This window comes from Micropterus salmoides, unplaced genomic scaffold (assembly GCF_014851395.1).
Source record: "Micropterus salmoides isolate LMB-PRFRI ecotype aquatic unplaced genomic scaffold, ASM1485139v1 Ms_hic_scaffold_22, whole genome shotgun sequence".
Lineage (NCBI taxonomy): Eukaryota > Metazoa > Chordata > Actinopteri > Centrarchiformes > Centrarchidae > Micropterus > Micropterus salmoides.
The window spans coordinates 24,599,247-24,626,178 of record NW_024041373.1 but is presented as its reverse complement, the minus strand read 5'-3'; the positions used below and the strand labels follow the sequence as shown (position 1 = coordinate 24,626,178).

Below are 26,932 nucleotides of genomic sequence, written 5' to 3'. Positions count from 1 at the left end.
ACATTTCTCTTGGTTTTTGTCTTTCCTGAGCAGCTGAATCAGTCACTTTATGCACAGATTGCGATCATATTCAGGTGCTCATAAGTTTATAGTGTATTTAACGAGTTTGGCTGACTCTCTTATCCACAAAGTCTTACAATAAAAGCACAAGTATAATGAGGTTGAAACTCTACATCACTAATGTTTGAATCAAAAAGGAGGAGCACAAACGCCACATTTTCAAGACAATAAATGAAAGAAAATTTCTCTCGGGAATATATCCAGACAAGAATGAGAAATATTAAACATCAAAACTTGGCACTCATGTTTTTCTTCCACTGTACTGCGCACTAATGCCTTTCGAATTATTCAGAGAGCCCCCAATTAATAAATAAGTGGTATGAAATGTCTTCTTAGTGTTAATTCTGTTATGATGCCTGTCGTAGCTTCCCAGCTATTAAACCTCCCTCTTGAGAAAGGGGAGAAAAAAAACCAGCGAGAGATAATAACATAAGCCCTAAGACGATCTTTCATCTCGCGTCCTCTGTTTTCATCCATTTCTTCTCTTCACAGACGTACTAAGTGTCAGATTAAGGCTGCTGTTGCTGTTTAAATGGCCTCCAGTGCCACAAAGCTTGGATCCCAATTCTAGACATAAACTGTGCTGAGTGAACTGACCACAGCAGAGTTTATTTACAAAATGACACAAGAGAGAGAAAGACAAACTCTGTCGTAAAAAAATAAAGACAAAAGCAAACAGAATTTGATTGTATTTTATAACAATCTACATGTTTAACACACACGTGTCTACAGAGTAAATATCTAACAGGTACGTACTGTCCTTATTTAGCTGCTGTCAATCCTGTGATTTACTCAAAGTTTGTCTTAATCTGGATTACGTGCAATCGCATGTTTGTCACAGTTTATATTCTATAATTAGTTATAGGAGAACACTGGGCGATAGTGAATCATGTGAATACATTTAAAAGCCTAATCCTGTCACTTTAACTATGTATATATTACGTAAATCCATATATGTAATCAAAGGTTTTGTCTTAATGAAACCAAACTAGTATTTCTGTTTGTCAACAGATCATAATTGAAAATATAGGCCTATTTTACTGCTGTTGACCTGCATTACGAATGTAAAAAAGCATCTAACATTACCAGAAAACTTGAATAACTTAGATTTAGGTCTCATCTCATGCTCAATGCAGTCTCTGCATTTAAATAGTGATTTAGGTCTGATAACAGGTTCCACACCTGTTTTGAATGATGTTGGTGGATCATTGTTTGCAGTCGGACCACATTAAGATTTAAAACTGCCATAAAATAACTCACTCATCAACTACAGTCCATATTATTATGTTTAAATCCTCACGATCAGCTGATTTCAGTACACTGAGGCAGCCGATAGATGCACAGTTGATGTGAAACACACAGCACCATGGAGGCTGTTCATGTTGCTGTTATGTGACTAACATTTGAAGGTGTTTTGCCTGCATCAGTTGTATCTGTAAGAAAGTTACAGCACAGAGCTTTAGCCCCAGGCGTGGGCGAAGCTTACATTAGCCATGCATCTGAACCTGGCTAGTTCTCCGTGTGTTGAGCAGGTATTACACTAAGTGTCGGCGAGTACCAGAGACGTGGTTTTTTTGAAGGCCCGCTGAGTGATTGGTGGGATATGTATTGCCCTACAGTGAGAGGATCCACTCTGTAAAGGCGCTCGACGGTAATCGCTGAGTTAATCCCGCCCCAGTTGAAGCCGTATTGACGTTGTGAAGACATGGTGTGAAGTATGTGAATGTTGACACAGGGAACATAAGCAGTGTATTTGCACATACACACATAAATATCAGGTGGACATATTGACTCTGCAGTGGCAAAAAGACTTAACTGAGTCGTTTATGTGCATCATCTCTTTCATGTATGTATGCTTGTACGCTCTAATTTTGTTTTTTACAGACACAGACGATGTTAGAAAAATTACCTTTTATCTGTCAGGCTCAGTCTTCTGTAACTGATGTTTTTGTACCGTAAACATACCTGTCTTTGTGGCTTTAAGAGGGTTCAAGGAAACAACTTAGGAATACATATGAACAGCTTGTGATATTATTGAAATGGTGTATCATGTGTTTTTCTGTGTGCTTTTTCCAGGCAACAACAAGGAGGAAGAGGAGGCCATGATGCAGGAGTGGTTCATGTTGGTCAACAAGAAGAACGCACTCATCAGAAGACAGAACCAGCTCTCTCTGCTGTATGTATCTCAACTGCTTGACTCGTCGCCAGTAACTCTTTAAATTTTTTTACAGGGCTTTTCCAGTTTTATTTTAATGACTAACTCCTATAAACTGTTTCCTATAAGTAGTTTAGTTGGCACATGTTTGTTTTTTGTGCTCTAAGGAGCATTAAAAACCTGGAAACATCCCACTTCTCTTCGAGCATTAGATCAAACTCATTCAAGCTACATGGGGTGGGAGTGCGCCTTCCACTCCATTCCCCTCTTCTGTCTATCCGCTCATTGATTTACATGTGGACGGGATATGAAATCAATAGAAATGTGGCGATCATCACTCTATCGCTAGTCTCTTTGTATGTGGTCAGATGCGACAGGTGCACACGCTGCCTTTTTTCTTTTTTCTTCATTTGCGGCTGTTGGGATTTCAAAGTGTGCAAGTGGAGGAGAGATTGAAGTATTCATAATCACATTATATCGTGGGAAAGGGGAGGCTTTTAAAGTGGCCAATTGACAGAAGGGCTGATTATTAGCCCTTTCTGTTCTCTCTTTGTGGAGGCGAAGAGAAAAGGCGCCTGTGAAGGACAAATTCTATTAGGGGCAGAATAAGCTCATTTTTTAATATGGCTGAAAGAGGAAAGAATTCAATTTGTGCTGTGCACACACACACACACACACACCACATATAGCCATACACACATACAGACCCCACACATTTGTGGCATGTCTATAGATACACATTTATTTCTTTGTCTGTCACATTTTCCTTCATCCTTCACGTCATCCTGTTTTTTTAGGCATTTTCTCTTCTCTCTTTACAGTTTACCATTTTTTTTCCTCACGCACACGCACACACGTTCACCTAGGGCTGTGTGTGCGCAGTATGTGTATCAGTTATGTGCAGTAGATTAATGCGAAGCCGGAGAAGGTTCAGGCGAGTAGCCGAATCGATGTTTATTGCAGGTTTCTTTAAGTGCTTAATGATTTAGTCATTAACATATTGATGAACTTTGTTGTGTGTGTGTTTTTTTCCTCTCTTGTCTAACTTGCCACAGGGAGAAAGAGCACGATCTGGAGAGACGCTTTGAACTGCTGAACAGAGAGCTGAGAGCCATGCTGGCCATCGAGGGTAAGACCCTTACAGACACACAAACACACACTCCTTGGTTCCTTGCATTTAAAATGGCATCTGCAGGTATCAGGTGGTACAGATGTGTCATTAGATTCATTTGGTTAACCACTGAAATTAATCAAAACGTGCTGCGGATTTAGAATAATCTACTAGATTTTGCTTTTCATAGCAAACGTGAAGCAAATAACCAACAATCTGTCAGGAAGTCACTTTTCATAATGTAGCTGCAGTGGATTTTGCTCTCCCAATGGCTGGCTGATAAATAAATCTTGACCAATAGTGTCACTAATTTTCCAGTCATGTCTCATTTACTAAAAGTAAAACATCTGATGATTTTTTTGTAGCTTCCAAAATGGCTGCTAAAGAAGGAAAACCGCAACAGTTGAAGTTTATTTTCCATGTATGAATAAAGAGAAGCTGTTGTTTGAGTTCCAGAAAAGTGACTTGTCTTTCTCCTCCTGTGTTGTTTTCATGAGTCTTTCTTGTCCAGCTGTAAAGCAGGGTGATTTGAATTCTGCGTCAGCTTCTTGATGAGGATTAAGATGCGAGCGTGCGAGGGATTTCACTCCCTGCTACTTGATCAATGCTATCTGTTTCCTAGCTAGACCCCAACTGGCCGATGTCTGATTTGAAATCTAGCCACACCATTGAGGGATGGTTTGCGAGGTATAAAAAAAAAAAAAAAAAAAAGTGGTTATATTATTGAAAGCTTGTTAACTATACCACAGCCAGCAAAGCAGTCATTGTGTCGTATCAAAGTTGTCAGGGGGCCAGAGAAGTTTAATCCCCTTCGACTGCGTCCTCTTTGGCAAAATGAACCTTTTGCCAATCAATGCTAATTGATTTTGCCATTCGACATTGACCACCGCCACCCTCCTCCCCCAACCCCCCTCTTTCTCCTCACAGCCTTTGGACACCCATTGTAATTTCACCGGGCACCTGATAAGCTACCTGGTCCATAATAAATCAATTGTAATTAGCACTAAAGGAGGTGGGACGGGCAGGAGGGGGGAAGTAGACATGCGTAGCCAAGCAGGAGCTGCAGACGGCGCCACGCTGCCTGCGTTGATTTCCTCTGTCTTCGCCTGGCCATTTTATTTATTTATATTTATCGAGCTGCAGCGTGGGAGGATTTCAGTTTTTCTGGTTCATATGTCGTGTGTGTGTTCGTATCAATGAGTGAGTGAGTGAGTGTGTGTGTGTGTGTGTGTGTGTGTGTGTGTGTGTGTGTGTGTGTTTTGTTCAGATATTTATTGTGCTGAGCTAAAGTATGTGTGCAAGTTTTCCTGAGTGCACATTACTTTATACATCGGATGTGTATCATGTGTCTGCCTGTTTGTGTGTGAGAGGGCAGAGATAGTGTGTGAGGCGAGGTGGTGTGTGTCGTGTCACCGCGCTCCTCTCTGCCTTCATGTGGACTTGTTGGATTTGCAGCTGACTAACTTATCAGCCGGCCTTATTTTCCTCCCTAAGGGAGGCACTTAACATTCACAGGCTCTACCTTTCTGCAGCAGCCACAGATAGTTCTGAGCTGCTGGGAAGAGTGTGTGTGGATCTGTTTGTCTGCATCAGGTGTGTTTGTGTGTATATCTGTGTGTGCGTGTTCGGCGGCCATCTCCCCAGCTCTTATTTGGTGCTTGGGCAGGTCCATTGAGCGATGGTCGGGCGTGCGAGTAATTGCTGATTTGGTTGGCCAGTCGATGACACAGAGAGAGAGAGACGGGGAGATGCACTGTGAGTCCGAGCAGAGAAGAAAAAACACACATCACTAAGATGCACCTGCCCTGACACACACACACACACCCTGCTGAGAAAAATATATACCTGCAATGATACACACACACCACTCTCCCTCTATCTCTTCCTCCCAGTCGTCCCCTATCATGTTCGCTCACACATCATGTCCAGGTCAATGTGTGTTACCACTAACTGGCTAACAATGTTAACAGTATTTAATAGGCTATTCAAATATTGGTCGTCCAGTTTCAGCAGAGATCATTTTGTTAACACTGACGTAGAAATAAATGTAGAAGTACGTCTGTTTAATAAATATTTTAGATTTTGATGAGAGAAGCGGGATGCAAGTTAACTTCCAGCTTGGTTTAGCTGCTTGGCCCAGTCTCTGTCGATGCTGCAGACCGGAACAGAGAGAGAAAACGTTTGACTCAGGACGTTTTGTTCTATGTTTTGCTGACTTGAGCTGCATGACAATCAGACACGTAAGAGCAGCAGATGAGAGGAAGAAAGAGGAAAGTGCTTTGAGGTGGAAAGAGCAGTCTGGAGCTGATATCCTGCTGAAGAACTTCTAAACTTTCCTTAGATTCCTTTTTATTTAGCAGTCATTTTGGTGTAGTGATAAAATGCACATTTCAAACACATGTAGAAGTCACAGAGGATAATTTAGAGAAAAATATGTTAGTTGCTGTTTTGATCTCAACAATGGAAGTTCATCCTAACAAACAGGTATGTACAGTGATGCATCGACTGCAGGTGAACCAGTAATAACAGAAATGTAGAGTAATATTACATTAAAGCCAGAGAGGTCATAGCCCTATTTCCTGTCCTACATCATTAAAGCCTCGGAGCATTACAGTCAGGATAAAAGGAACAGAGAAAAGTACACGATATACATTTAATAATTGTGTAACCTCAAACCATAATACAGTGTTAATCCGATGTTTCTCCAACATCACGCTGCTTCAGAAAGTTTTCTGAGTTTGATTAAATGTGCAGCTGTTGCAGAATGAAACAGTTAGGGGACGCATGGATGCCCGGCGTTGATGTTGTTTATGAGCATGCTCAGTGATAACCACCTCCTTGTACCTTCTTGGTGTGATGCCAGACGGGAAAATGCCATCTGTATGCCGCACTCTCATCTCCCTGCCACAAAATTGATCCACTATGCCCTCTTTATCTGCTTACCGATTCACACCTATGTATGCGCACACACAAAACTGCGTCTTGGCTCCCTTCGAGAGCCTCTGTGTTCGTGTGCGTGCGTGCGTGCGTGTTTTAAAGTGGACGCCCTCTCGCCATCTAAAAGGGATTTATGCATAGCCGGGTCCCAGAGTTTTTCCTGTTACGGTTTGATATGATAAGCTTTTTTATATGTTTAAAATCAATATGTAATCCTATGCAGGAGCTTATCCCTCTCCCCGATACAAACACACACACACACACACACTTCCCATTTGTAAATCTATTTGGGCTTTGTAACACATCGGGGCGGCGCGATACAGACCCTGATTGATTAGGTGCACTGTGGAATCCTATCACATGGGCAACTTTTGATGATGTCGCCAACTCTTTCAGGGGTGCTAGTTGACTGGAACCGATAACAAGTAGCCTCGTTCCACGAGTTGTCGGACTTGAGTTTTGGGGAATTTAGGAAATTTATTTATTTTCAGTGGGCAGTTTGTTTGTGCTGCTTTTTAGGCTGTTTTTCATTCAGGTTACAGAAAAGCCGAAGATGAAGTGCGCCCTTGCTTTTTACATGTACATATATTCTCATCACTGCCCAGAAGATGTGACTTATTGTGTTTTCCAGGATGTTGAGAACAAGTGCCTCCTGTGGTGGAGCTAACATGATATTATATGCTGGTTATTATAACATCTGGTGGAACAGGTGTTGTGCATTTTAGTTTAGATTCATGCTTCAGTTGCCTGTTGTCTGAACTTGTCTCTGTTTTTAAGAGCTGTGCTGTCTCAAAAGTTTTCATATGTTTAAGAGTCAGGAGGGTGGAAAACAAAGATAGTTACACCAATACTAGTTTGCCTGCATTTTTCCTGAACATTTTAAAGTTGTTTACTCTAAATCAGCGATATTAAGCTGAAGATATTCTATATTTTTCTTATTGTCAACAAATCCCATGAAAATACCAAGACACTACCCCTTACTGTGCATTCAGATCAAACGCTAAGCGAAGGTTGGGGGCAAAGGCATTCGTGCAAGTTACAAATAGCTCTGTGGGACTCCTATTTCATATTTATGTAAAAACAGAGGAGAATGCGAGGAAGGTGAACTACCTGGTGAGTTCAGAAAATATGTGTCTGTGACTTAATTTCAGCTATCGTACTTTACTGTGAACAAGTTAGCATAGCACAGCCCTGATCGATCCGAACTCCATTCAGAAAACAAACATTTTAAAAGTTGTTGTCCTGCTGACTTGCTGCCAGACATGACCGAGCATGAATTCATATGTTTAACAAATCAGCAATCGTGTTGTAGTTATTTCGGCATCAGTTAGATTCTTTCATTTCAAGTAAATCACTGCAAAATGATTACTTTGGTTTCATACCGCTGTAGTAATCGCGGGTTGTGTTTATTCGCATTATCGCATTGTGCGTGAACACTTGGCAGTTTTACAGCGATAAAACGCTTGTGAAGAAAGGAAAGCAACGCAAGGATTACATTCACGTTTAGTCTGAATGCACAGTTAATGTGTCTGTGTTTTCCAAGCCTACTTGTGGCTGTCAGCCCCAAGCTCATTGGTTTGTAAATGTTTAAAATCAGGTCACAGATATATCCTTTAATTATCTTTAAATGGGCTGAGCACAACTCAAACAGGAGGAAATTTGTTGAAAGTTTGTTTGGGGACAATTTTCAGCTGCAGATTAATACACGTTTGGTGCTGTAGTGGGAGTGTAGTGTAAGTTACAGTGTGCGTGTGTTCGTGGTGATGAAGCAACAGTGTGATAGTTTACGGACAATATGGAGGAGATATATCACACACACTTGTTAGAAGGATCGATTAATTGCTGGCATTAATCTTTTCACAGGATTTGTTGGCAATAAGAAAAATACAGAATTTCACCAGACATATCTCCTAAATGTTAAAACAAAATCTTAAGTAGAGGGAAATGTTCTTTTGAACACTTTTGCCTTTAATCAAGAATTAAGTCACCAAACTTTTGCCTTTTAAGTTTTCTCTGTTTCGATGTGAGGTGACAGAGAATCCGTGTCCTGGTTGCTGTTGAGATATATTGTTTTTATCAACCATTTTTCCCCCTGCCTGTCGACTTCCTTCTCCTCTGGTGACACTTTTTGTCTCTTGACTCCACTTGGATCTCGGCCAAAACCAGCTTTTGGAGGCCTTTTACACAAGAACAAGAGGTAGAGAGAGCAGAGCAGAGAGGGCGAGGAAAGAAAAAAAACAACAAAGAAATGAAGGGGAATAACTTTATAGATCGTGTTTGTTGATGTAAATGTCCGAAGACTCTGGAGAACGCCGTCTCTCAATGTGTGACGCTCTGAATCATCTCCTTTTGACGTCCCATCGTTGTGTTTGTGTGTGAGACAGAAAACGAGAGTGAGACAGATAGATAAATAGATGCACGCAGGACAGTCTCTCCTCGCTTTTGAGAGAACGGGGCTTTAGACCAGTTTGCTCTCTTGAATAAATTTAGCGTCGCAGAGACCGGGTGGGGTTCATGGGGATTTGAACCAGCGCATTCTTGTGTGCCTCGTGCAGACTCACATGGTTACCGTTGGCGCGCACGCCGAGGGTTATCTGAATACGCACCCACCATGTGAGTTATACACACTCCTTCAAGTCTTTAACCCCCCCCCCCTCTCTCTCTCTCATGGGGGAGGCGGGGTTTACGTGGAGGGGTGGGGCGAGGGGCGGGGGGGGGTTGAGTGGCTGCAGGGTGTTTTGTTTGTTCCTGGGTGTCTGGTTACCCAGCCTGCCCTGCTCTGGTGTTGCCTGGTCACGTCTCTCATCGGCTCTCTTTATTGTTTACCTTCCTAATGAGGGGGGCGGGACTCTGCGACATGTGATTGACAGCAGTGAGCTTGTACCGTGGTAACCACCCCCCACCCCTCCCGGGTCGACCAGGACTTTGGCTTTTTGGCTGAGATCTGCTCTGAAGGAGAAGGATCAAGACGAAAGTTGTTGTTTTTTTTAAACATCTCTGTGTTTTTGTGGGAAGTTTTTTTTTTTCTTCTTCTTCTTCCTGAACCCTCCTCTTGTGGGACGGCCTCGTCAAGAGAGGATTGTGGGAGTTATGGCAGATATGGAAACACACATTCCTACCTCTCAATTAACTAAAAATGATGACTCATCCGCTTTTCTTTTTCTTCGCACTTTGTCTTGCTCTCTCAGTATCCTGAACCAAGTCTTGGAAACAGAAACACTCTTCAGATACAGGTTTGGGCATATTTGGCAGTTATGAAGTATTTGTCGTCCACCCCCCCCCCCATAGCCAGAGGAGAGTAAATTTGCTTTCCTGAAAGAGAGAAAAAAGGAAGAGGAGAACGTAGAAAGCCAAATATTAGGACTGTGTTCATTTCGCTCTGTGGTCGACTTCAAAGGGACGAGCAGGGCCAATGAAGAGAGCGCAGACCTTTCAGGACAAACACACTGGGCCCAGCGTGACACACACACACACACACACACACACACACACACACACACACACACACACACACACACACACACACACACACACACAGCCTGACTGCCGCAATTTGACTCAATGGGGGGGGGGGTGTATTTATTTTTAATAAAGTCACACTTATTTTGGGATTGACATTTTACAACATTCCTTTCATTGTCAAATCAATAGGCGGTTAAATATTGATAGAGGGGCAAAGTTGCCTACACAGAAGTTGCACACGTCTCAGCTGTGTTTGAATTCTCTCTGGGATGGAGCGGATTTATTTCTTTCTTTGAGGGGGGACACTGAGCTGAGGAGTAGCTGCAGATTTCCTGCCTTCCTATTTGCCGTTTGAACAGCGGGGAAAATCTGCAGAGAGACTGAGAATGTTTCTGTATCTGAACATGTCTCGGTGCAGAGATCAGCTGGATTTAAGATGCGTTTTGTTGCTCTGTGCAGTGACAATAAAGTTAAATCAAATTTAATCGTCCTGTGTTTACATGACAAGTTAGATGCTGGATTGTTTAATTCATACAAAATTGGGTTAAAAATTAACAGATAGTTTGTAGTGAAATCAGGGTTGTGGGGGGAGGGAGGGAGGAGCGCTGGGTGAATGTGGAGCCAAGGGCGCCAGGCGGATATTTGAGCCCCAGGGGGAGTGAGAGCTCTCCTGTGGGCATCCCCCCTCCTCTCCAGGGAGAGGCTGAGGGGATTTGGATGGGGGTCCCACCTGGACCCTGTGGGGCACTGTGGGGCCCTGTGGGGCCCCTTCCTGCAAAGACCCTGGAGAACTGAGAACCGAGAATCAGGGGCTCACCTGTTTGTTTGTTTATTTAGCTGAGGAATAAACTGAGTGTTGGGCTGTGAGGTGACGTTTACATGTTTGTATTTATTTAGATTTTATACCACAAAGACTCAACCTGGACATTTTTTAATCTTTAACTAAGTGGAAACAGAATTTCACTGTCGTTAGTTTCAGACTTTTTTTGTGTGCAAACATACAAATTAATATAAAAGCTGCGGACAGCTTTAATTTTGTGCTTAAAAAAAAAAGAAATATCAACCATCAAGACAAAAGTTTTAACAGAATTTTACACTATTTCCCATAAAATGATTGTGCTGCAGGAATCATCTTTAAGGTACGAGTCCCAGAAATAGTTTTTAAACAAACACTATCATCTGTGATTGAGGACTTTATACAAGCAGCCTTTTCCTGTGGGAGTGGGATGCTCCACATATCTCTGTGTCCATCAAAAGACAGCAGATTAACATGACAACATCCTTCAAGTGTGTTTGCTCGGGTCATCACACAACCCTGATGTGGGGGGGTGTTTACACATCATATCTACAAACTCGTCCATACGTGGAACTGGTCTGGTGTCCAGCAGGTTAGTAAGAAGCTGAACTCTGTAGTCCTCAGGACAGAGTTACCTGATGATGAAGAGCTGAAAACGAGTAGAGCCGTGTCCAAAGTGTTTGTTTCATTAGAGGCGCTCAGGAGGAACATTTCTGTTCCCGTAGGATCTAACTCTTTGTAGAAATGTTGTTTCACATTCATCTTGAGGTGCAGTGTGAGGTAGTTCATCAGTCCGTTGTATCCTGCAGTCACAAGTTCCTGGCAGGACAAAATAGATAAACCTTTTCATCCATGGGACAAAGTGTCTGTTTTTTAAAACCGATTGTCCTCAGTGTGTTCTGGTCTGAAGGAGTCTGTTCCTCTGGTGTCGTTGCAGACTGGCAGAAGACGGAGGTCCAGAAGAGACGAGAGCAGCTGCTGCTGGATGAGCTGGTCATACTGGTCAACAAACGGGACGCGCTGGTCAGGGACCTGGACGCCCAGGAGAAACAGTAAGTTACCCACAATCCTCCAACACCAGACACAGAACAAGTCAAAGTCGAACGTGAATGTAAAATAAAAACAAAGTTCTGTTGGGGTTCGTTTTTTCTGTCTGTCTGGGAATATCCGACCCGCTTTGCTGAGTTCGTGTGCGAGCGTCTGCTGCGTATCTTTAAATTTCCAGAGGTCCCCCAGAAACCGTAGACGTAGTGAAAACACAGCGCAGGGCATGTTGCGGTTCCAGCCAGCATGCAGTCATCCTGCATGCAGCAGCAGCAGCAGCAGCAGCAGCACACCTGCATGGGCGGGCTCCCGTCCAGATTGGCGGCGCCGTTAGCCAACTGGGTGCCAGGCGGGTGAAAGGTCGGCGCTCGGCCCCTGGCGCTAGGCCACTCCACAGGCGGCACAGCGCCGGTTGCTGTGGCACCGAATGTGTGTCACCTGTGTGTGTACCCCCCCCCGCCCCCCTTCTCCCTGACACATCTGACCTTTTGACCTTTGCCCTCCGCAGAGCCGAGGAGGAGGACGAGCACCTGGAGAGGACGCTGGAGCAGAACAAAGGAAAGATGGCCAAGAAAGAGGAGAAGTGTGTGCTTCAATGATTGTCATTTCAGAAACACAACCAACAAATGTAGCCGATAAAAGAAATGTATCATTATTATTAATAATATTACCATGATTATTATTTGATAGTGGCTCTCCTAGACGTTTCTATCAGTTACTGGAGTCCTGTTTTCCACGTGGTTGTTGTTTTGGTCAAATGAACCGCAGAGACTCGGCTGAATTAAGAGGCCTTTGCACCAACTTTTTACTGACTCAAACTGTCCCACTTATAGACAGTGTTTGTTTTTTATTTTAATTGTCCTTTGCTTTACCAAGAACGGTACATGTATGTAATATAAATATGTCTGAGACAAGAGACCCTGTCAGACGGTGAGATATTTGCATATAATGATGCAGTGAGACCAGTGAGTTTGAGGTACAGCACAACTGGGTTTAATGAGGGGATTTATCCTTTTTCTTTTTTGCACCATGTTGAGAAGTTGTTTCAGTTGGACTTTTAAAAGGACAAAAAAGAGTTAACATATCAGTCTTTTCAAGCTACATCATTACTTGACTGTGTTTTAATTATTTCACTTTAACGTTTTTACATGTAAAATATCTTAAAGGGGGAATGTGTTAGCATTCATAAATCTTGCATAAATCTTAACTTTCCTATTGCTTTTTTTTTTTTTTTTTTTTTTTTTAATTGTCTTGGCTTGAAAGCAGTTTACCAAAAGAAAAGATCTGTGTTTAAGAAGAAAAAAAAAGTCTCATGTTGTATATTTTCATCACTGCTCTGACCAGTAGCTTCCATAATCCACTTGTTGTTTTTTTTTGTCAGGATTCATGCAATCAAAAACAAAAAATATATATTATTTATTGCCGTTTATCCTTTTAAGCTGCTTGTAAGTGGATCTACCATCAGTTCATGTGCGTTTTTGCTCAACTTTTGGTTTCTATTTATTGTATTCTGAAGAAGAGAAATATGCTTCCACGTGCATCACTTAGAGCTCCACATCTGGTGCAGTTGTCCTTTTTGCGTGTTGAACATTTATCTGTTTATTTATTCCAGTGTCATAACCCAAGTCTTCAATAATAAAGTCCTTATGATTTCATACTCCACAAAGGCAGTGTGTGGCATATTTTTAACGCAGATATTAATTAAAGCTGCAGGCTTTTAAACACATAGTTTAAACATTTAATGAAGAATTTTAATAGAATCCTTGGTTTTAAAGTCTGTTTTTATTATATATTGCCTGTTTCTATACACACTTGTAACACTTTCCTCTTTTTCTCTAGCATAATCAAGACAATAATTCAGATTTTTCTTTTCACATAACAAAGTTATTGAAATGCATGCACGCCTTTGGCTGCAGCGCTGCACATAAGTGGCCCCTATCACTGCATTCACCAGCGAGTGTTGCGTTAAGAAATGCTTATTATTCGGCGCTGTGTTCAATTCCCCTGCGACTAGTGCGTGTTTATAAATTAAAATCGGCGTTAGGGTTTTTTGTTTTGTTTTGTCTGAGGTCGGTGCTGAGCAGGTTCCTCCGAGGAAGATTAGAGAAATCATTTTGTACCGAGCAGATGTTTCTCTTTCTCTCTCTCTCTTTCTCTCTCTCTCTCTCTCTCTCTCTCTGGGCCGCTTCTGTGCGCGCGGGAGACGGGGGTCAGAACTGGAGAGGCTCGGGCACCCGCAGCCAGGGATGGAGAGTGGAAATAAAAACTGCAAGGTCGGAGAAACTATCAGTATTCATTTTCAGATGTAGAAAAAAAAAATATTTCACCACCCTAAATTGTCCATTTTGTTAACTTGAACTTCAAGGGTTTTTTTTCTGGACGCACCCTGATGTCAGGCTGCAAACTAAAATAAACAGTGGAAATGTCCTTGTAGTAGAAATGAGAGTGAACGGGAGTGTTTGCGGTTCAACCCTCCACACCAGCCCTGCAGGCAGCCTCCCATCCCAGATTAAAGCAGGAAAATAGGTTTTGACAGCAGACGTCCTCCCCGGCCTTTCTAATACTTTCAAATTAATTTGCTGATTCGTTTCTTCTCTGCTTGGGACCAACTGTACGTGCACATTACGCACTTAACGTCCCCCGAGGGGCTTTGTTTTAGTTTGTATTATACCGCGTTTATCACGGCTGTCTGTAATCTGCAGAATAAAGCAGAGAGCCAAAGCGGTGAAGGATGTTCCGCTCGGTGTCATCAGGGCTGCATGTGGCTGAGATTGTGTGTGTATACGACCTTAAAAATTATTCACAATACCTGTCACTTAGTCACATAGATTTAAACTTGTTATATAAATAGTTTAAATATGTTCTGTATTCTATTAAAAGCGGGCGGATTTTTATTCTGATCGAAATGTTAATGCGTAAAAACTTAACTCATGAATTTGACTGAAAGTTTAGGTGTTGGTAAGTTTTAAATTCACTAAAGTTATTTCCCTCCTCTTAAATCACTCCAGGTTCAGTGAAAATCACTTCAAGGCCTAACGAAAGAAGTCATTTCAGGTGATAAATCTAATATTTTAACATTTTTTCTGCCTGTTTTTTTGGAATAAAGAAAAAGTAAAATGTCAGAAACAGCCCTGTCTTACCTCTGCCGCGTCAATCGGTGTCTTCAAGGCTCCTGTAGAAGCAGAAGCAGAAGCAGTGAAAAACATTTGGAGTCACTTTCCTGTTTTTCTGTGAATAAGAGCGACGCGCTGCGTAAAACGCGGCGGTGCTTCGGCGCTGCTGTGCAGCTGAGGATCCTTCAGCTGAATGGATTATCTCCTGAGCTTTGATGTCTCCTGGCCTCACCTCACAGGTGCTGAGCGCCGCTCGGCCTCTGCAATACTTCCTTTCCCCGCCGCCGTCCAAAAACCTGCACCTGAGGGAGCCCGGGTCTCTGCGTGCAGCGCCGGGGCTCCTACAGCACTGTGTTTTATGCATCATCGTTTTAATAAGCACCGACAACATCCCCGCAGATCCCCGCTTCCAATCCTGCCGGCTGAAGGGACAAAACTTTTCCCCCTCCTCTCCTCGCCGCCTAATCCCAGGCTTTACCAGCTCAGCATTAAGAAAATTCAACTGCAATTTGGGATTAGACAAAATACTCTTATTACAAAAGGTTGGTGCAACTTGATAACTTGATACTTGTTCAGGGGTTTATCTCGGGGTCTTACTCACATCGAGAGAGGAATAAAAAAAACAAGAAATGTAGGGGAAATGTCAGAATAACCCGGCTCTTTTGTGTTGTGAGGGCCATATTTGTTGAATGGCCTTTTTGCATAATTTAACGGAGCCTGTGTGAGTGTGTGCAGAGGAGAGGAGGGGTGATGGTATTTCGGGCAGACCCTCCATGAGCCCTCTGACTGCTCGGACATCAGATGTGGTGGAAATAAATAAAAAAAACGTGCGTAAAAAGTGTTTGACCTCCAGTCTGCAGCCAGGCAACGCAAACAGAAATCAGTTAACCCCCCGCAAGAAAATGGTCAGTAAAGCGTCACTTAACGACGCCTCTCTTCTCTGGACGCCACCTCACTTCATTCATATATTTAACCACGCTCACTGTCACCATCAGTCTGATTTTTGCGTTTGATTTTGGCCTTTGTGCGTAAAAACATGGATAGACATCATTCCTGCATATTAAGGTGCGTTCAGGTGCCCTTATCCTTAACGGTGATCCTGCCTGTAATAAGCAGCATCACTACAGGCCTCCAACAGTATTTTGTTCCCTTTTTTGGGGGGTCGACTTTTGATGTCTAACTTTGTCTGTCAAAGTGCTCTCGTGGATTACTTTTAAGTCCCATCGGCCTCCACTTTGATACTCCCCCTCACACACACACGTAAAAATGTAATTTCCATCCCTGCAGCTTCTCTCTCTCTCTCTCTCTCTCTCTGAACATTAGCTCGCTTTCAGCCTAGGCCTCATTTAAAAAGGTTGGTGTTTTTTGCAGAGATCTACAAAGGATAGCCGAGCCGAGCCGTGCTGGGCTGCATCTCCGCGACCCTCACTGACACACGGGCCAAACAAAAAGAAACGGAAATACAGATTGTTTGTGCGTGATGGGGGTTAAAAACACATTAAAAACATCGACATTTAAAGTGCAGGATTTGATTCAGTGACCGCAGCTTCTGGTGCTGCTTTTTCTTCTTCTGTGGATTCTTTTTTTCCTCCGCACTGAGTTTGAGGTCTATCCCTATTAAACTTTACGTCAGCCATCCTCAAATGTAATTCTAAATGGGGATTAGGGCTCATTAATATTCATGAGACTGGTGTGTGTGTGGAGAGAGAGAGGGGGGTATCACAATAAAATCAAAATGGATGAATCCAACATCTTTCCTCCTTTTTTCTTACCACGTTCACTTTTTTATGTTATTTAACAACTGATTTGATGCTTTTTTTTTTAAATAACACGACACTTTCAGCCAATTCAAGGAAGCAAGGAAATAAGTTTTAGGTGGAGGAAAAGTCCGCAGATTTTTTTCTTTTACAAAACTATTACTATTGTTGGTCGCTCCAAAGATGCTCCTAATACTACCTCTTCTCCTTGTGAAGCTACGTACAAATAATAAAACAAGAAACTCTTCCAATGAAGTGTAAATATCTTCTAAATTCAGTTTCTTCTTTACGCACTTTGGCGCACAGCAGAGTCTGGCCCTCTGTGTAGCACTTCCTCCTGCAGGCCTGTGAAACATTTCCATCTTTTTTGAAACCTCTCTTTGGTTCGCCCGGTCTCGGGACCGGGACCGAGAGGAGGGGGAGAGTGGGAGTGGGCTCTCCCCGGCTGCCTCTGCGCGGATAGGCCGTCCCCGCCGTCCGTCAGCGCGCAAACGCGCGCCGATTGGCTGCAGGAGGCGGATCCGCAGGTGTCCTCCGCTCATAGAGGCGCAGGGCGGAGAGAAGGTGATCAATCTCCATCCGTCTCCATTAGAAATCACCTTAACACTCTGACAGACAACGACAAGCCCCCTGAAAGCAAATGAGTTTGATTTATTTGGCTGTAAAAGCACCCGGAACCGCACCGAGGACGCGGTGACGCCCGTGTGCTGATAACTGCGCGTTTCTCCGTGATGCCGCTCGGTTTGCACAGTTGTTTGTTTTTGAACCAGTCTGCGGCTGTTTGAGTTTTGTGCCCTGCAGACTTCCTACTGCTGGATAATTTTACTGCTGCTCGCCTCTTGTGGCCCGAGAGCTCGGGAGAAGGGACGGAGAAAAACAAGGTAATGTTCTTTCTGCTTTCTCTCAATAATTTAATGTCGATTCTTTCGGTTAGTAGTTTTTACTTTTTGCTTTTAACTCCGATCAACAAAAGAATTCATCTTTTAACATGAGCAGCCGAAGTGTCAAAGCGACAGAAAAGTCACTTTTTCAAAGGTCTTTAAAACCTGAAATTCTGACGTGCGGTGTGGTGCATGATTTCAATTTGCACCCCTGCACGTCTGTGGGATTTTTCTTTTGCGGATATCAATTAATCGGCACCGTGGAGGACTCCGACTTGAACTGGATAAATTGAGCCAACTTCCTCCAGAGTAGATAATCTTCATATTTCTATTCCAATTCATTCTGCGAGTTATTTTTTGAGAGCAATTGGCCATTAAAACGTTTGAACCACTTAGTAGATAATTGAAGAGGCGTGTTTTGGTTTTTGTTAATTTATTTTGCTGATAAGAGCCCTTCTGAAACGCTCTCTCTCCCCGGAGGTCTAATCTAAATTCTAATTGAGTTCATTTGCACCGAGATCTCGCCTTTTCACTCCGGCCTGGCAGGGCTTGAAATGCGGTTTTAAAAAGCTGCTGGAATACACGTTTGGTCAGTTAGGAGCTCCTTGTTAAAACTATCTCCCCCTTCAGATACACTAATTTAATTCACACGCTTTAAACTCTCTTATTTTTTTTATTTGGATAGTCTAATTCTCCACTTTCAGGGGAGAAAAAAAAAATCAAACTTTATGATCAGTTTATTAAAAAAAAAAATGGCTTCACGCTTTCAGACCTCGATCAGGATTATCAGTGTTTTCTGAATGTAATGCAGGTTATTTTTAATGAAAAGTTAAGTATGTTTTGATTGTTGAATTAGTGCATTAAGATAAACTGGTTTCATTATCTGCTTGTAAATTTTAGAGGCAGCCGGCTGAGGAGATGTCCTCCCCTAAATTGAATCACTAATTCAGTCGTATTTACTGAGGAAACAAACAAATGTGTATAATCTATCCTTTAACAGGCTATAGCATATTTAAACCTACGCAATTGTAAGAAATTGTAGTTGCGCTTTACAGAAAATATAATTATAGGATTAGTTAATCTGGTGAAAGTCAAGTGAAGAAATTATTTAACTTTTTTTTCTCCAATGGAGTTTGTTTTTTTTCCCCCTTGAGCATTAAAATAAAGAAAAACATTGGTGCTAAAATGATGATTTCTTGAAACAAATAAGTTACTTTATCTACGGAAAGGAGTAAAATTGGCCCCTCAGATCTTTCCCTGAAGAGAATGGGTATAAATTGAGTTTTGTGGATTAATTTTATTTCAGCCAAGAACTGAGGATCCACAGGGGTCTGTGGTCAAAATACAAAGTTTGTCGAAGTATGAGAATAAACTGTAGCCTTATTTATATAGATTATCAAACATCCATAATCCATCTTTGAACGTGTGTGTGTAAGTGCAGACTTTCACACACACATTTTACTCTGGAGGCTACGAGCTGCAGCTCTTTTATTCTTACCATGAAATAAAATCATAAACACAGTTGCAATAAAACATGTAGCAGATCAATAAGAATCCTGCATTTTATTATTTGAAATGTGTAAATTAGATTAAACACTTCTTACGGCGTTTTTGCTTTTAGATTTTTAAAAGTAGACTAACCAAAGTTAACGAGATAAAATGTCTTATAATTTTCTAAAAGGTCTCAGTGAATATTCAGATCTTTTAAAACGGTGGATTACATAAGAAATCAATAGATTGTTTTGACTGAATAATTAATTAGTCCACTGTTTGAGGGAATAAATAAATAGTAAAGTTGTAGCATTTTTACAACAATTTATAGCATGGGGAAAATTTATAATTTAAAGAAAAATACTGTAAATATTCAGCAGGTTGGAGGCTATATCAACATCCGGCTTGTGCTCAAACATAAAAACACTCATGGAAAACAAATATTTTACTGTAAACAAATGCTTACAAATATCTTTCCTCCAGTGTTTCTTCGTTTCATTAGTTATGGAGCTCTGTCGTGTTGAAATAAAACTTGGTTTGTAAATGAAAAGCTGTCAGATTGCGGATTGTTTTCCTCCTGGGTTCGTGGGTTGGAGCCGTCTGACCCCGGTTACCCAAATATCCAATATTCCTGCAGGGATTTAATGTGCGTCTGAATTATGACTTCATAGTTTTGTTTTTGTTTTTATCCTGCTGCAACTTAATAATTATGATAATTTCTTAGGAACTTTATGTAACGATGCTTCTTTCTTTTCTTACTAGTTTCCAAACGTCCCAATTAAAATGTCTGGGAAGCGGGATTTCCATCCGTTGAATATACAAAAAAAAAAAAAGTGAGACAAAAGCTCGTATAGCCTAATTAGTTGTGTTAAAAATTTCTAAATATCCACAGGCTCCCTCCCCTGCAATAAACTCGCTTTGACTTTCCCTCTTTTATATCTCTAATTTCTTGTGTGTGTGTGTGTGCAGTAACTTGGATCGGCCCCCTGTCCCGTCAAGCTGCAGCATCGGGGGAAACCGAACCACTGGCCTGAGCTGGGTGGAGCAGTGACCGCCTGTAGCATGATGTCCTACCTCAAACAGCCCCCCTACGGCGTCAACGGCCTGGGGCTCAGCGGCGCTGCCATGGACCTGCTGCACCCTTCAGTGGGCTACCCAGGTAGGAGCCCGACACACAAACGCACCTTTTAAAGATCAATGCACCAGAGAAGAGCCAGCTGCAGCCAGTGTGGACCAGTAAACAGAGATAAAAGCCAAAATAACCGGGAGTGAACTGTAACCGCTTCAGTCATCGTTACAAAAATTACCAACAAACGACGTAGTTTTGGTTGGTAATAGGCCTAATAATAATAACAACAACCGTAATAACGGGATAATAATAATAATAATAATAATAATAGCCTACATGTGTTTTGGGCCTTCATGGAAAAAACGTTTAGCCTACAAGACAACAAACAAAATGTAGGCCTACAGCTTAGGCTACCATAAATAAAAGCAAGCAGGCTTAGGTTTTTAGTCAAATCCTGAAAGAAAAACAGCACCAGTGTTTTAGTTATCAGTGTAAAATAAAGAAAGGTTAAATTGTCTTATCTCTCCACACATGCAAATGATGTCAGTGCAACAGTTCAGCGTCTGAAAGCAATGAAACCACTGCAAAAATAAGCACACAGGATAAAACACACACAGGTCCAACTTTCATCAGTACTATTCAGATGTTGAAGATAACAAAGATTTTATTTTTTTGTGCGACCTAATTTAGATGAAAGTCCGTGAGGTCGATTATTATTTTTCACTTGTAGCCTAACGTTTCACTGTGTGTGTGTGTGTGTGTGTCCTAAGCATTATTTTATCATTTTAATATATTAATGTGATAAACAGTTTTAGTAATGGCCCTTTTTTCGTTTCTCCAGCGACTCCCAGGAAGCAGCGACGGGAGCGGACGACCTTCACCCGCTCCCAGCTCGACGTCCTGGAGTCTCTGTTCGCCAAAACCCGGTACCCGGATATTTTCATGCGGGAGGAGGTCGCACTGAAAATCAACCTGCCCGAGTCCAGAGTCCAGGTGAAAACTGAAGCATTTAACTCCGTGTGTTCAGTAAAACGGTGGGAACCTGCCTGGGCCAACGGTTAACTCGGGCCTAGATATGAACTCGTGATTAGCTGACACATATTTACACACTTTCATAAAAGCGTGATTTCGCTGCTCAGGGTTGGCTTTTTATTATTTTAACACTGAACCCCTGATAAAGAGGCTAAAAGCTTGTAAACGTCCTCACCAACGGTCAAACCAGGATTCCAACTGAAATTCAGAAACTGCCACTAAAGCTAGCTTTTTTTTTTTTTTTTTTTTTGCTAACAGCTTTACATTAGCTACTCAAAGTAATTACTTACATAATTACTGATTTATATTTCAAAAGGTATTATGTTTGTTTCTATTTGACACCAGAAACTAGTTTTACTAATACAAGTTACATTTATTGTCATTTACCAATAGGCTATATCATGATGGTCTCATTTGTGTTTTTATTTATTTATTTTTTTAAATCATGGTCAAAGATAGCTAGCTAACATAGCTGACTTTGATGTCCAATATCTTCTACAAATCCATTAGGTTCAGTATTTTGTTGCAGTATTTATACCAGTAAATATCTCAAACCCCACTTTCTCATGTAGGCTACTTTAACAGGAGGATAACTTAATTAACCTGCATGCAAAATAATGGTAATATAACCGAAATCTTAGACCTGTTAGTTCAGTGTTTTGACAAAACAGGATAATAACTAACTTGTATGAGTTATGATTGGAAAATTATACAGACTGGTTTTAATAAGTAGGCTAACATTAACTGTAAGGTGTTATACCGTTAAACCAGCAAGGAGGGGCAGGTTAATGGGGATGGTTGTGGTTATTTATATACTCCTATTTCCCCACCTCTGTCTTCTGGTTCACCACTTTAATACAACACACACAACTGTTTGTACATATTGATGTAAACAAAACTACATTTCAGATTAGGAAAAGCTTGTTTCTCATCTGAATCAGGTGAAATTAATTATTATTTGATGCAACCTAACCAAATGCTGTGTAATTTGATCTGAAACATGGGATCTATAATGAAGAGGCCAGCCAGTATGCCAGGAAATACTCCAAACAACCCACTAAAGCACTATGATGTTGAACAAATACTACTCTTGAAAGGCATAAGGGGGAAACCTAGACAGGTTTCTCTCTCTCTTTCACACACACAATTTGAGTTATTCTCAGAATGTGTGTGTGAAACAAAATGCTCTACATGATCCTACCCTCTCGGTGCTCTAGAGTTACCCTACTGTGTGGTGAAACCCAATAGCCTGTTATCTTAGAGCTGTCTACCAGGTATGAAATTAGACCCCTGGCTGGTCCGAGCCAAGGGGCCTGGGTGGAAATGAACCTTCATGGCTAATAACCCCCAATTTTCCTCCATAATGTACTTGCAGCGTGGCCTGGGAGTATCTTTTTTTTTTTTTTTTGTATGAAATGCTGAGTTTTTCTCTTGTGTAACTCCTGGCTGGTGTTCTCGGTTGTAGGTGTGGTTCAAGAACCGGAGGGCCAAGTGTCGCCAGCAGCAGCAGAGCGGCAGCAGCGCCAAAGCCAGGCCGCCCAAGAAGAAGTCCTCTCCGGCCCGCGAGAGCACCGGATCCGAGAGCAGCGGCCAGTTCACCCCTCCTGCCGTCTCCAGCACGGGCTCGTCCTCGTCCTCGTCCTCCTCCACCAATCACACGGGCCCGGCGGCGCTCAGCAGCACCTCTACCTCCATCAGCACCGTCTCCTCCATCTGGAGCCCAGCTATCTCCCCCGGAAATGCTCCCGCCCCTGCCGTGGCCCCGCTCCCAGAGCCCGGACCCCCTTCTAACGCCTCCTGTATGCAGCGTTCAATGTCAGGCTCCGCCGCTGCAGCCACCTCCTACCCAATGTCCTACAACCAGACGCCGGGCTATGGCCAGGGCTACCCCGCCCCGTCCAGCTCCTACTTCAGCGGCGTGGACTGCGGCTCCTACCTGGCCCCCATGCACTCCCACCACCACCCCCACCAGCTCAGCCCCATGACGGCCTCCTCCATGTCAGGCCACCCGCACCACCACATCAGCCAGTCGTCAGGCCACCACCATCACCACCACCACCAGGCCTACGGCGGCTCCAGCCTGGCCTTCAACTCCTCCGACTGCCTGGATTACAAAGAGCAGACTGCAGCCTCCTCGTGGAAGCTCAACTTTAACACCACAGACTGCTTGGACTACAAAGACCAGGCCTCCTGGAGGTTCCAAGTCTTGTGATCAGGCTTCGTCCTCTCCCTGCTCCTCTGCTTCCCTCTTCTTCTTCTTTTTATTTTCCAGATTAGCATATTGCTTGTTTTAAAAAAAGACCGTTTATGAACCGTATGATAACAGCAACAACAACAAGATAGCAGCAGGAATGCTCAGCCACCGGACTTTGTTTTTTTCCCCCCTCCCTCTTGTTCCCGACCACTTTTTAAAAATTAAAAACCTTTTAAAAAAAATAAATAAATAAATAACAAGAGCAGAGAAAGTGAAGAGAAGACAACAGGAGCAGATTCCTGATGAAGAGCGGGGGTTTTTAAGAGGCTTCTACTTGGATGACCTTAAGAAAACCAAACTGTTTTTCCAAAACACACAAAAAAAGTAATTTCAACCAAACTCCTTTGACCACCAGCTCTCTGGATGGGAGGAATATTTTCCCCTCTGGTGCACCGACAGGAACTTGCCTGCAGTGCCTCCCTCCTTTTACCTCCGACCCAATCAAATCCTGTATAGTTTTTATTTCTCAAAAAATTTGTTATTTTAGGATGACAGAGATTTTTAGTCAGCTACGTCGAGGAGCTGAAATATGTAAATATGTATTTGGGTCAGTTACAGTGACCATGTTTAGTTGGTGTTTTATTTTTTCCCTCTGAATTTAAAATTGTTTATTACCACTTTGGGGAGAAGAAGATGAAAAGAAAAGATGGGGGGGAAAAAAACCTGTATGTAAATCTTTCCAAAGAGAACAAAATTGGCCATAAAGTTCAGCTTTTATATACATTGTTTTACTCAGAAAAAAAAATGTCTTGGGAACTCAACATCTAAAATATAGATGCAGAACTATTCTGGGCGTTTTGTCCAGGCTACACTTTGTTTTCCGGATATTATTATTATTATTATAATTAATAATTATTATTATTCTAGCCTCTACATTTTCAAAGCAGACCTCCTCTCTTGGGCATTGTGATATTGGACATGTTTGAACTGCAGCACTTGGCTTGATATTGGAGTCAGAGCATTTTATTATTTTATTTTAATTATTTGTTTTGTTTTTTTTTTTGGAGGAAGAGAGGAAATGTGGATTTGTAGCTCCAAAATGACAGTAAGATGTTGAATGTATCTTTAAGGCGACCACCCTTACATACATGTTCATCCAATAAAGATCCGTTAAGTCATATTTATCCTGTCTCAGTTTGATTCCCAACAGGGAGTCAGAGTTGTTGTTTTTAGATACATGTACACCAGCAAATTACAAAACAACACTCCTGTTTTTCTCTTTTGAATTTGTCATACTTTTTTATTCAAAAGCTTGTTGATTTTGTTAGGGTTTTTTTTCTCTCCTAATTATAACGGGGTAAATGCAAATTAGACCCATAATTAATACAAGCCGTGAACGCACGTGTTAAGCCCGCATTTCCATTTTAGAGAGCAGCCAGTTTTAATCCTCCCTGTCTTTAAATTGAAACACTAACATCTCCCCTCGCTTTAGGGAGACCAAGTGTCTTTTTTTAAACTGCGGCGTTAAAAAGCCCTAAATATTGAGCCGGGAGACATTTGATCGAGGCGTAATTGAATGCAGCGCTGTAATGGCGTGATAATTACTCCTGCGCCCTGAGTTGGTTTCTCCAAAATAACCTGCAGGAATTTCACTGGCTCTGATGCGGTAATTACGTGGGTGGGGCCAGGTTAGGGGGTCAGATGTAAAGTGTGTGTGTTATGCCTGCGAGCATAAACGCATTATAAAAGAGGAGGGGGAGGGGGAGTTAAAGTAAAAAATATATAAATATCGCGTCAGTTCTCTGGCAAGGTTGTTTTGGAAGAGCACGTTTATTAACCAGTGAAGGCCGCACTGTCAGCAGAGGAGGCAATAAACGATGCAAATTCCTTCTGCCGTCCTTGTGCAGAGAAATCACCCCTCAAAGGGAGCAGGATGTGCGCACCTTTTCTAATTAAGACAAACACCAAAGTTTAAGTAAGAAAAGAAGCAGAATCCAGCAGATGAGTTTGTCTTGAGGCCTATTTTAGCGTCCAGTCATTTTATTTCTACTGATAATTATTTTTATTAAAAGGTTAATCGGATTAAATAGATTCTTTGTTTCGTCCATAAAATGTGCCCAATGTGACATCTTCATATCGTTTCTTCCACTCCTAAAGGCGTTCATCACAAAATCTAACGAAAATCAACATGCTTACGTTTGAGACGCAGAAACCTTTTTCCTTGAAATGTGACTAAAACAAGCAGCAAAAAGACCTTTAGTTGCAACTGAATAATTTTTAACTAAATCATAATATGGGTCGTAAGATTATAGCGAGTTAGGAAGAAAAAAATTCTGCTACATTTCTTGTATCCTTGCTTTTGACTTCTTAAATATTAGGTCGTTTTATCTCTTAAGGCCTCTAAAAATATTGAAATTAATAATCTGAGAAGGTAAAAATCACGCTTTGCTCGCAGCTCATCACAAATATGTAAACTTTTCATGAATTTAGAGGGTCACACAAGCCTTAAGGTTGAGGAGCCGCGTCACTGAGGCAGGATGATCGATAAGAAACGGGGCTCCATAAAAAGCTACATTATCTCTGATTTTGCTATTTTTTTGGTTGCTTTCAACTCTTCAGGACTAAAAATTATCTCGATGAGAAGCCTTACAGCCTGTGATAAGGGGTCACAACTCGCGTTGCTTCTTTTTAAAAGAACCACAAGCCTAACATGTTGGGGTCCGCTGTCCTAAAAAGCCATCGATAATCCCTCCCGTCAGCCTGATCGATACATATTGTAGGTCTCTCCCTGCGTGTGCACAGCATGTTTCAGCTGCAGTCAGCCGTGTGTTGTCTCTCCCTCTTTATGTAAATGAAGCTCGCAGCAGCTGAATAAATATCTGCCGACCGGGACATTAAACATGTTTGCGCCAAGACGCGCAAACAGCGCAGCGAGTGTCCACGAACAGCGGCGGATTTGTTCGGATTTGCATCAAACAAACATTTGCGACCAATCTTGTGGGATTGTTTAAGGAGTCTGAGAGAGCCACAGGTCCCACACATGCGACAGCTGCTCACCTTCAAACACCCGAAGACGCGAAAAGAGGAGAGAGCCGCTGTTTCCTCTTCTGCACAATGCAGAAGATGTTTCTCTACGGCCTTCAGGGCACAAGGTGACTAATTAAAACAGCAGCACGGGCGAGAATGCATGTAAAAAGTAGAAAACTACAAAGAAAGTTAGATTTTTATCCTGATAAAGAACGAACAACAAACAGGAAATCTCGGGACGAGAGAATTTATAGAAAATATGCTTCATCCTGCAGACTGTTAGTGAGATGAGGTTTTGTTACCCAGCATGCAAGGATGAAACACATACACGTGTTATTATGCGGGGAAAAGTAGGACAAAGTATAAAATGTATTATCTGTACATTATACATTATACTGTAGGTTTGTTTAGGTGAAACAACGTCACGTCTTGTGTAAAAAGCCCGGAGATCACGTGATACAAGCAGGACCCCCCCACCCATTCAGTCATTAGTAGCCAGTATTCAAATATTTTCTAACAGGCATCATGATGTTTATTATATTTTAGAGCCTCACTCTAATTTACTTTTGTTACAGGCTTCAGCTGCTGCTTTATTATTTTTGAGGTTCAATTTAGGATAAATAAAGAGAATATTTCCACAGAATTTCCACTGAGATGCTGTGAAAATGTTTGGTAAACAATGTAATGAGTTTGATGATGGAAATGAAGCATGTAGATTAAGCAAAAATAAAAAATCACATTACAACAAATAACAACATCTAACCTATTAAAACATATCTTATTCACACAACACTTCATATACT

At 41.9% G+C, this 26,932-nt stretch overlaps 2 protein-coding genes across 7 annotated transcripts in view; both read left to right on the top strand.

Moving 5' to 3' along the window:
• Positions 1–13,227, top strand: part of ehbp1 (EH domain binding protein 1) — a 153,354-nt gene extending 140,127 nt beyond the window's left edge. For all 6 annotated transcript variants that reach the window (XM_038736974.1, XM_038736979.1, XM_038736977.1 and 3 more), the window contains 4 exons: positions 2,137–2,236; positions 3,271–3,344; positions 11,459–11,573; positions 12,074–13,227. In XM_038736974.1, the coding sequence (XP_038592902.1) occupies positions 2,137–2,236; positions 3,271–3,344; positions 11,459–11,573; positions 12,074–12,164 (380 nt within the window). In that variant the 3' untranslated portion in view covers positions 12,165–13,227. The remainder of the gene's footprint in view (positions 1–2,136; positions 2,237–3,270; positions 3,345–11,458; positions 11,574–12,073) is intronic.
• A 3,787-nt stretch (positions 13,228–17,014) lies between these two features.
• otx1 (orthodenticle homeobox 1) lies at positions 17,015–24,286 on the top strand. The gene is made up of 4 exons (XM_038738032.1): positions 17,015–17,316; positions 19,777–19,966; positions 20,718–20,869; positions 22,374–24,286. The coding sequence occupies exons 2-4, from the start codon at positions 19,870–19,872 to the stop codon at positions 23,118–23,120; spliced, it is 996 nt and encodes a 331-aa protein (XP_038593960.1). The 5' UTR covers positions 17,015–17,316; positions 19,777–19,869; the 3' UTR covers positions 23,121–24,286.
• The last annotated feature ends 2,646 nt before the right edge of the window (positions 24,287–26,932 follow it).